This window comes from Cardiocondyla obscurior, linkage group LG16 (genome assembly GCF_019399895.1).
Source record: "Cardiocondyla obscurior isolate alpha-2009 linkage group LG16, Cobs3.1, whole genome shotgun sequence".
Taxonomy (NCBI): Eukaryota; Metazoa; Arthropoda; class Insecta; order Hymenoptera; family Formicidae; genus Cardiocondyla; species Cardiocondyla obscurior.
The window spans coordinates 4,675,261-4,686,830 of NC_091879.1; the positions used below are offsets into that span (position 1 = coordinate 4,675,261).

Below are 11,570 nucleotides of genomic sequence, written 5' to 3' on the forward strand. Positions count from 1 at the left end.
ATTCAGATATTTGTGGTCCCTTTAACGTTGAATCCATAGAAGGAGCGAAATATTTCGCAACATTTATAGACGATCACACAAGATATACGCAAGTGGTCATGCTAAAGAAGCGCTGAGACATTCTGAACGCTTTCAGGATTTATAAGAAAAGAGTTGAAAAAGAAACCGGTTGCCCAATCAAAAAGATCCGCACCGACAACGCCAAAGAATATGTATCAAGGGAATTCACCGAATATCTTGAAACCGAAGGTATTGGACGACAATTAAGTGTGGAATACACTCCACAACAAAACGGAATCGCCGAAAGAGCGAACCGCACTCTTGTGGAAATGGCTCGCTGCATGCTGATACAATCAAATCTACCAAAAAGCTTATGGGCCGAAGCGATAAACACAGCTGCATTTATAAGAAATAGATGCCCATCAAGAAAACTTGGGAACATTACACCAACGGAAGCATGGACCGGCACGAAACCATACGTAGGTTTCATGCGCATTTTTGGAAGCAAAGTAATCGCCTTGAACAAAGAAGGTAAACGCAATAAATTTGAACTCAAAGGAGAAGAATACATTTTAGTCGGATATTCTGAAGAATCAAAGGCTTATCGCCTTTGGAAACCAAAGACTAGAAAAGTTATTAAACGAAGAGATGTTCGTTTTCATGAAAAATTAAGTAAAGAAAACAGGCGAACCAATGATTACTTTGAAGCACCTACAGATATCCTGGGAACCGTCGAGCAACACGCGAAGAAGGAAACACCACATTCAACAGTCTCCAAGACTGAAAAGCAGGACATCAAAGAAGACAACACGGAAGATTATGCGACCTCACCGAAGGTGGAATCCTTCGAAAACGAAGGAATACGAGATACTTACCAACGAGGTCCCGGACGGCCTCGAGTCCAACGAACCGGCCGACCAGGAAGACCAAGAAAATTATTCCAAGAGGCAGCTAATCTTACCTACAAAAAGGATCTCGATGAACCCGACAGCGTAGAAGACATTTACAACAGGGAAGATAAAGATTTATGACTAGCAGCGATGGAAGATGACTATAATTCACTCATACAAAATAATACATGGACGCTTGTGGAACGTCCGCAGGACGCTAAAATTTTATCCAATAGATGGGTATTTAAGTTAAAACGCAAGCAAAACGGAGAAATTGACCGCTATAAAGCAAGACTGGTAGTACGCGGAAATGAGCAGCGAAAAGGAATAGACTTCGGAGAAGTTTTCTCACCCGTAGCAAGATTTGAAACTATTCGCACCTTTTTAGCTGCAAGTGTTCAAAATAAAATGCACGTACACCATATGGATGTCATCTCCGCATACGTCCAAGGGGACCTGTCCACAACCATCTACATGAACCAGCCGGAAGGTCTCGAAATCAAGGGTCAAGAGGACAAAGTATGCTCTCTACAACGGCCACTTTATGGCCTAAAGCAATCTGGCCGTGAATGGTATAAGAAGCTGGATACTTACCTGTCAAGCATCGGCATGAAGAAAACTCAAACGGATCCATGTGTATATGTAGACAGCGATGCAGAAAGCGACGTGATAATTATTGTCTATGTTGACGACTTATTAATAGGTTCGCGCGATATTCATAAATTAAATGAAAGAAAACAACAAATGCAGCAGATGTTCAAGATGAACGACTTAGGCCCATTAAGTAATATTTTAGGTGTAAACGTAGAACGTGACGGGCCCACAGGAAAAATTAAACTTACTCAAACCAGGTACATCAACGACTTGCTCGCGAAGTTTGAAATGCAAGATTGCAAGCCAGCATCAACCCCCATCGAACAAGGCGTCAAGATCACCAAAGAAGATCGACCAAAAACAGAAAAGGAATTCTTAAAGATGCAAAATACACCATACAGGGAACTGGTCGGTGGACTAATCTATTTAGCCAACGCTACTCGTCCCGACCTGGCATTCACCGCAAGCATGTTGAGCCGATTCTGCTCTCAACCTGGACTACCACATTGGAAACTAGCGAAACGAGCCCTACGCTATCTTAAGGAAACTGCGAATTTAGGTATTATTTACGAAACGGATAGCAATAAATTACATGCATACGTCGACGCTGACTGGGGCAGTGACATCGATGACCGAAGATCTTTTACAGGAAGTGTCGTGATTTTAGCAAACGGACCGATCAGCTGGCAAGCAAAGAAACAACGTTCTGTGGCATTATCGACCATGGAGGCCGAATACATGGGATTGTCTGAAGTCACGAGAGAAACTATTTACTTGAAAGGACTATTGCGACACATGAAACTATCAAATTGTTACGATAATTGTACTACAATTTATTGCGATAATCAAAGTGCGATAGTATTAAGTAAAGATTCCGTACATTATTGTAAGAGTAAACATATCGATTTGAGATATCATTTTGTTAAAGAAGTCCAGGAACAGGGCGAAATCAAAATTACGTATACGAGCACAGACTCAATGACGGCGGATATACTTACCAAACCTTTATCGACAATTAAACACTACCGCTGTATAAAACAATTAAATTTAGTGAGTACGTCGATAGGAGGGGTGTCAGGAATAAGGTCTTGAATCAACGAACTCAAGGTCTTTGTTAGCTATCTTAGATTTTGTTACCCGTGAGTCACACATATCAATATTCGCGCTACGTGACTTCTCGGCTATTCTTTTATGATCCTATCCTCATTATTCATTATCTATCTCATTGTCTTTATTCCGTTCCGATCGCTCTACCAAGACGGATGTATTCTCTTAAATAAAACTCTTGTACTTTTCAAGTTGCGCGGCCTTTTATTTACGGACCTTTTCGACAGTGATAAGTGACATACATGTGGCGTCTACAAATTTTTGCTTAGTATTTTTTTCAGCACATGTGTATAGCGGCGCCTACAAATTTGCGCTTCTGATGCAATCTTCATAACATTATCGCCTATATAAAATCACTGTTTTTTTTTCATTTAAGACTAAACGCTTGTAATCCACACCATTGCCTGAGATAACTGGCACGTGCGGCGTCTGCAAATCTTGCATTTCCAATGCAATGCAGTAGCACGTGTGGTGCCCGCAAATCTTGCATTTCTGATGCAATCTTTATGATATCATTTTTTATTTTAAGACTAATGCTTGTGATCCCCACTATTACCTACAAATGTGATCTATATAAATACCATCGGGTGACAGTTCACTAAATTTATATTTTGTGTTAAGAGAATATGGCTGATTTAAATGCTGTAAATGACAATGGAGAATTAATGGATTTATCTGATGAGGATGATATTGGATTGCCCAACGATAGTGATTATATGAGTGATCAAAGTGAAGATCTCGAAGATTGTATTTCTCGAAAAATAGATTCACCACAACTTTTCGCGCTTAATGGACGTACTAAACATTGTATGTTGTCTTTTTATTATTGCACACCTAGTGAAGCTATTGCAGTATGTGCACCATGTATGATTAATTTAGCTGATGTGAGTGGGCCAATGATTGCCATTCGCAAACATGAAATTGATACTCAAAACGCATTATGTGGTAGATCATGTGGTAATTGTGGACTTCCAATGTATATGATAATTCCATGCAACATGTGTCCTGTGTGTGTTGCCTAGGAACAAAACTTACACAATTTGAAGATTTAATCCCCCCACTTAATTGATGCATTTCTTATTAGTGGTGGGGATATATATATATAAAATCTCGAAACAATTATATCACATTAAATGTAACACGCGCATCAAACTGATCTGTTATTACCGTTCTTAATGTGATGGATTTTTATGTGCCAAGTAATACAGCAACTACATCATATACAAATATGGAATTTAATGTGCCAGCTAATACTACATCATATGCGTGTAATATGAATTATTACACGCCAGCTAATGCATCTAGCACATCATGTGTAAATAATGAGTGAGTATTAATTTTTCTAACTAAAAAAATTTTTTTTTAATAAAAACTTTATATGGTCATTTTTTGTTTTTACACTAGCTCATCTAAAGATCATGCAATCCGTATTCTATGTAAGCGATATGCATTGACGGCTACAAGCTTTAAATATTTAGAAATTGGTGTTAATGTTGGAACACCAAGTTATGTGGAAATTATTATTGGCGATAATCGAGGATTGGAAATGCCGCTATCTCTCGAGGCTTGGAAATCACTCTGCGAGTATCATGCAAACATTTTAAGTTTGCTCCACAACGATTTTAAAAATCCTCAAGACTTCGTGTACCTCGGTGCGTTGACAGCCATACTACGCAACTTTAATGGCATGGATGTCTTGCGGTTTGAATCAGCTGGCAAATGCTTAATGATGATGGAATCGACATTTCTTAAAATGATTGATCTTGATGAGTGTATTACATTGGCGTTTAATAAATTAACATTTTTTCTTAAAATAATTGATTCGAAATTTGTACAATTTGCTAGCATCGCTTCCACTGCTAAAACTCGTGACGAGGTTGTAAGCGCGATACATGCTAGCGATTGCTATGATGGGAATCAAATTGTTGATTGTGAGCTGCTAGCTCTAGTATTCGGAGCGCGAAAGTAATATTATATTATATTATATTATATTATATTATATTATATTATATTATATTATATTATATTATATTATATTATATTATATTATATTAAAACATTTTTTATTGCCGTCAAAATATACAAATAATGTTATATTTTATAATAAATATATATAATTAAAATGTTTATATTAAAAAAAATTTTTATTGTTGCATTTTTCCCCCAATATCCATGAACTATTGATTGATTGATCTCATACATATTTCTTTAAAAACTCGGAATTAAATGTAAAAAGATTTGCGTAAGTATATGTCACATTTTCGAGATACATCTTTTAAATGAAATAATTTCTTAATCTCTCATTGTGTAATAGAATGCATCTTAAGTTTCAAACGTGCTAAACGCTGTAAAGATTCTCACGAGTATATGTCATACCTTCGGGACTGCTGTTGATAAAAAAATGCTTTCGTTTTTCTTTCTGACTGTCTGCAGTGAGCTCGTAACTGTCGCCTGCCAGTCGTATGCTGATTTTTTCAAGTGTAACACGTCTAATTAAGAGACTTTTTAAATGGAAAAAAAGTGTGCATCGTTATTGCATATTCTTGCGCACCGCGAGTTGGGGAATCGCACCCCGTTTAGTGCAGGCGGAGTGTAGTGTAGCACACACCAAAAAAACAGTTCAGCTCAATTGAGTCTATACTACGATAACCACATTCGTGGTGAGTGCAAACCTGGGGAGACATTAACGTTCGACAGAACCCCTCGTTCTGTTCCCGAAAATCCCGTGGGTGACGAGTGGATACGTTATAGACAAACGAATGAACTTGTGCACCCACGGGAAACGATTCGCCTTTGTAGACAGCGAATTGCCGCCGGTGAAAAAAATACGGCAAAATTAAAAAAAACGTAAGTTTTTTATTTTATTTTATTTGTAATATATATTAACGGCGGTTGCTAGCGCGGGGTGTTGTAAGGGGAATAAACACGGGTTCTAACTCAGGAGCGTTGAGGGAGGCGAGGGGACGGGGAAAAAATCCGTGATGAGAGGAGCGCGGGAGAGGTAGCCGTAGGTGGGAAGAGACCGGGGGAATGAATGGGTGACAGATACCCCCCGGGTTTCTTCCCACCTACGGCTACCTCTCCCCGCGCTCCTCTCATCGCGAATTTTTTCCCCGTCCCCTCGCCTCCCTCAACGCTCCTGGGTTAGAACCCGTGTTTATTCCCTACTGAGAAGAATCCACTGATTAACGATAATACAATGCAAGATATGATACGGACAATAAAAAAAAACAACAAGAAATAATAAATAAACAATCTCGCATTATGAAACAAAATTCTGTGAAACTGAGATGTTATCGCAATCGTTCAGTTAATGTACAACGTGTTTTGAAGATAATAAAAATAAAAAAAAAACAAGATGAGAAGAAATTTTATTACACAGCCTTGGTTAAAAATATACAAAAAATATTTACCAATGATCAAATTAGAGTTTTAAACAATAATCGTGTTGTGTATTCGACCGGGAATCTCCTTCCCAAAAATTCAGTCCGAAATACGAGGAAAAGAAAAAGTGCGATCCACGTTACAAAAGAGTTTATTTCCGAAAGTAAGATTCTCGTCACAAAAAAAACACGTAAATACGAATCGTCGAAGCGCGACGAAAACGAAAGAGTTGAGACTAGCGATCTCAGAATTGATACAACGTTGGACTGCATGCGGTGAACTCCGCTTCCGATCGAATTTTTAATTGTACTACCTGCTGTGAGACGCGATCTCCCTTTTTATATACTCATGCCTTCAAGAACATGCTCGGAGGTTAAAGACACATTAAGACACAATATACATACGAATTACCAAGTGCCTCTGTATATTTGGCATTGAGCATTAGCCTGGCGCTGAGGCCAACGATCGCGAGATCAACAATGCCGACAAAAGAAAGGAAAAAACAAGAAGTTATAAAAACATAACGGCGACGAAGTCGGCGAAATAAAGTGAGCCGACGAAATAAAGTGAGCCGACGAAATAATTACAGGCTATATAATTCTTGTAAAATAATTTGGGAGAATCTCGAACAAATCGAAATATGCAGAAATGGAATAATGAGTCTATTGAAAAAGCACTTCGATTAAGATTTTCTTGTGGTGTGAATGGTTATGAAAAACTTTGTCGCCAAAATATTCCTTTTCCAGGAGGGTAAAGGAATTCGTACATTATGAAGAAAACTAGAAAACTTTAAATTTGACAGCAGGATTTCGGATGACGTCTTCAACTTTTTGAAAGTAAAGGTAGCGAATTGGAATGAAATTGATAAGGAATTTTGTTTAGTATATGATGAAATTAGTATTTCATCAGACAGAAGTTTTGATACTTTATCTCAAAATTATATTGGAGATGTAACTTTTCCAGAACATACAGGTATAGCATCTCACGCTATGGTATTTATGTTGAGTGGAATTGCATGTCGGTGGAAACAGATAATAGAATATTATTTTACGGGGGATGGGTTTAAGGGGGGTTTCTAGTTTAGCGGGTCAAAAAAATCGATTTTTTTGCATATTTTGCAAGTATATAGTTTAGAAAATATATACGCAAAAGGATTTATCGATCCGAAGTTCGGGGGCCCTTCTATGCACGCCGGAACATTCCCTCGTCTGGCCTTGCGGCGCAGCGCAAAACGGAGCGCCCGGAGCACATATCTCCGTGACCCTTGTAATGCGTGAGGCAGCCGCCTATTGTTGTATTATATTTCGGTTGAGTCAGGTAACGTTATACTTAGGTAAGCAACTGGTAGAACAAGGTTCTTTATGTGTGTACTATCGAGCAAAACATCTAAAACGAAAAGAGCGTTTGCTTTCTCAGTTCGGTTTTGACCGTTGAAGCGAGCAGATACAAGTAAAAAATATCGTTAAAAATGGATCGAAAAGGCTCGAGAAATCAAGCGGCTCGTGCAAGTCGTCAAAAAAAACGAAACTTTCGAGGCAATCAGCATACATATGAGCAGGATTCGACGTTTGCTAGTACATCGGCGGAAAAACTGAGCACTTCAAGAAATATCGATTTCCCTGTTTCAAAGGAATGTGGTTATTGTATTATAAATTTTTTCTCAGTTTTTGCAACAATAGCCTCTCTTGTAATTTGTAAAGATTGCAAGAAAAAAATTGAGTTCTCTCCGTCATCACATCGTGGATTGGGATTCAAGATTTGCGTGAGTTGCAGTTGCAAGGAAACGTATATCGATTCATCGCCGTTAATTGACAAGGCATTTGAAATAAACCGCCGAATTGTATTAGTTTTTCGACTTTTGGATGTTGGATTAGAAGGTTTGAATTTATTTTGCGGGTTAATGGATATTTGCCAAGGAATGGCAACAAATACTTATTATGCGTGCCTGGAAAATATCTACGTGGCATCATCTGCAATATACAACTGCATCTTACAAAAGGCAGTTGAAGAGAAGGAGAAAAATGAAAATGCAGGAAATATTGCAACTCATTTAACAGTTTCTGGAGACGGTACGTGGAAAAAAAGAGGCTTTTCATCTTTATTTGGTGTATCGACTCTAATTGGCAAATACTCAAACAAAGTAATCGATGCCGTTAATAAATCTAGTTTTTGCCAAGCTTGCAATTTATGGAACAATAAAAAAAATGAAAATATTAAAGATTACAAAGATTGGTATGCAACTCACAAAGAATCGTGCTCCATAAATCATATTGGCAGTGCAGGTAAAATGGAGGTGGACGCTATCACAGATATGTTTGCAAGATTGAAACAGAAGTATGGAGTAATGTACACGAATTATATAGGAGACGGAGATAGCAAAACCTTCAGAGGAATCTTAAATATGAATCCGTATGAAAATGAAGTTACTATAACAAAGAAAGAATGCGTCGGTCACGTACAAAAGAGAATGGGCACGAGACTTCGTAATGCGAAAAAAAATCATAAGGGTCTTGGCGGCAAAGGTGTCGGAAAACTGACAGACAAAATAATAAGCGAACTATCAACTTATTATGGCTTAGCTATACGTAGACACCCAAACTCTATAGAAGAAATGAAAAAGGAAATATGGGCAACATACTATTATAAGAGTTCTACCGATGAAAAGCCTCAGCATCAGAACTGCCCTGCCGGTACAGACAGTTGGTGTAAATGGCGTAAAGCCGAAGCCGAATCAACACTTGAAAATTTTCACCATGACAATCTGCCTCTTGGAGATAATGTTTTAGAAATAATTAAGCCCATTTACGAAGAACTATCATCTGACGAGTTGCTGGAACGCTGTTTAGGAGCAGAAACGCAAAATAACGAGTCTTTAAATTCTTTAATTTGGACTTTCGCTCCTAAACATCTTTATTCTGGGCCAAAAATTATTGAAATTTCGACTTTTTTGGCTGTTACTATTTTTAATGAGGGCTTTATGCCAATTTAAAAAATATTAAATGTGATGGGCATAAAAGTTGGACACCATGCTGAAACGTATGCAACGCTTAGAAACCGACATCGCATAACTCGCGCGGAGCAACGACTGGCGGAATTTGAAAAAAGAATTCATCGCAGAGAGAAAAAATTAACGTTAAACAGCTTTTACGAGCAGGAGGAAGGATATTTGTACGACCCGGGAATAGCTGATTGATGGTAAGTAACATTTTTCTCTATGAATTTAGTCCGTAAAACTTTAAACGCGTTTTTCTCGAAACCATGTTTTCCGTACTGGTTGCCATGATTTCTCGAAAACCACTTTATCGATCGATCTGAAATTTTTTATACATATTCAGCACATTCGCGGCTATCGTCCCTACCACGATCAAGTTAATATCTATTAAAATAATATTTTTTACAACTCTTTAAATTGAAAAAAAAATCGTAAAAATCGAAACTTAATTTTCAAAATGCTGTCAATTTTTTTTGTATGAATATTTTTCAATAATTCTGGTACGGACCATAACCACAGGCATACTAATTAATAATCTTTTTTGTTTTTTTGTTTCAGATAAACAGAAAGGCCAGAATCGTGGCAACCATGAAGCGCCGTTTTTTTTTCTTACATATATATTTTAATTAATTAAGAAAATGTGTATTAGGATTTGTGTATATAAAAATTCTACAGTATAGATAAGATTTGAATTAATATACGTTTTAAATTTCATATCGATTGCTTCAATACTTTCGGAAAAAAAAAATCATAAAAATAAAGTTAAAACTCGTGATCTAAACTAGAAACCCCCCTTAATATTGCTTTGTTACAACCAATAATTATAGATGTTCTTCACAGAGCCAAAACATTTGGACTTACAGTAAACGCTGTTACTTCCAACATGGAATTTGGCAACCAAGCTTTATGGAAAGCATTTGGCATTACAGCTAGTAGACATTGTACAATTATAAATAACATTACACATCCATGCAATCTGAATCGTAAATTATATATTATTGCCGATGTGCCCCACTTATTAAAAAATCTAAAAGTTTCTATTTTAAATAATAAATTTATTGAGCTATCTTCTGATATTGTACGTAAATATTTGTTACGTCCTGTAAACTCCACATCTCCTTTTTCCGACACATGGTTGATAAAGTAGATAAAGAGAAGTATACCGAATGTATTGGTATCAAAGGAGAGGGTTCTAAGCTTCCAGAAAAATAATTTTTACTGACAGAATATCCTGAATCGCCAGATGTATAAATAAAAAAGAAGGAACTTGAAACGATTGGGCAACAGATGTCGAATAAAAAAATTGAAACAAAGGGACTTGTCAAAATATATAAAAAACATTAATAGTTCAGAAGGACTCGGAATGTCTTAAATTAACAACAAATGTCTGGCGGTAGGCAAAGGAAATTCTGGAAGAAAAATAATTCTTTAAAATCAAGATTGCGCTGTGGATCCTAGGAATTAGGAAAACAAGAGGCAAAACACCTGCGATAATAAAGATAGGATACGCGAGCGGAAACTATAAAAATTCAGGCAGCAATTGCACACTGCCGATAAAAAGGGTTATCTAAACATTTTGAAATCTGTTATCTGGAAGCTTGGAAGGACTGAAGCCATGTGGAAGGGAGCCTATAAACATTTTCTCCTGGACCAATGGATATCGGGAACTCTTCACCAAAATTTAGAAACTAAGGGCGAAAACTTAGAAATTAAGAAAACTGATAGAAGGGCGACCAATAATTGCGAAGACGGAAAAGTGGAGGAACAAGCCCAGCAAATAAAATTCTAATTTTTAGTAAGACTGAAACTCCACAATGGTCCTCCCCTTTCCCGAGCTTATAAAACAACGTGTTTTGGCGCGACTCATTCTCATTGTCTCTAAAAATTCAATCGAGTGAACGTGTTTGTGTGTGAGAGAGAAGCCACCAAATAACTAGTGAAGGAAGTCTAAGTGTGAAGAGCCAACGGAAAAGAGCTTCAACTTCTAGATCAAGATCATCAAGTAGTAAGTTTTTACATTGTTTATCTTTTGATTCCGCTAAAAATAAAAAGAGGATAAAAAAAGATGTCACACATATTTTGAGTAAATGAATTACGGGAGAGTGAGGGGGTGCCGTTCGCATGTCGAAACTTTGGAATATCTCTGAAGTCTTCCGCCTTCCCGATTATGCAATTCGCATGTTTAGCTTCCACGAGTAGATGGGTGCGATAAGCCGCCAAATTCTGGTGACTATCTGTGACTCGGAACTCAAAGGAGATTTCAAGCGATTGTGAATCCGAGAGAAGGTTTGGATGGGCGGAAGGATAGAACCGGGAGAAAGAATACGGCGAGTTGCCCTTATACATTTATCTCCTTAATATTCATAATTTAAATATTAAATTAAAATCCTATTTTAGTGGAATCAAGAAACAACCGTACTATAAAGAAAAGCCGGGCGCGCCGAAATATAAAGATTAGGAATCTGCGCGAACTTGTACAGAGTTTTTTTTTGTACAATTTTTGCTTGCGGCGGCGCCAGGGGAGATAAAATCCGAGCCTCCCCGTAGAAGAGGAGAGCGGTCATGGTCTCCTCAACCACCCGCTCCCCCGCATTCACCGACTC

General features: G+C 37.6%; 1 protein-coding gene across 1 annotated transcript; it reads left to right on the plus strand.

Moving 5' to 3' along the window:
- The first annotated feature begins 7,052 nt into the window (after positions 1–7,052).
- Positions 7,053–10,809, plus strand: LOC139108823 (uncharacterized). The gene has a single exon (XM_070667418.1). It carries the CDS (start codon positions 7,444–7,446, stop codon positions 8,962–8,964), a length of 1,521 nt encoding a protein of 506 aa, XP_070523519.1. The 5' UTR covers positions 7,053–7,443; the 3' UTR covers positions 8,965–10,809.
- Positions 10,810–11,570: the final 761 nt, after the last annotated feature.

Coding starts and splice junctions, on each gene's coding strand:
- LOC139108823 (XM_070667418.1), top strand. CDS start 7,444: ATGGATCGAAAAGGCTCGAGAAATCAAGCGGCTCGTGCAAGTCGTCAA.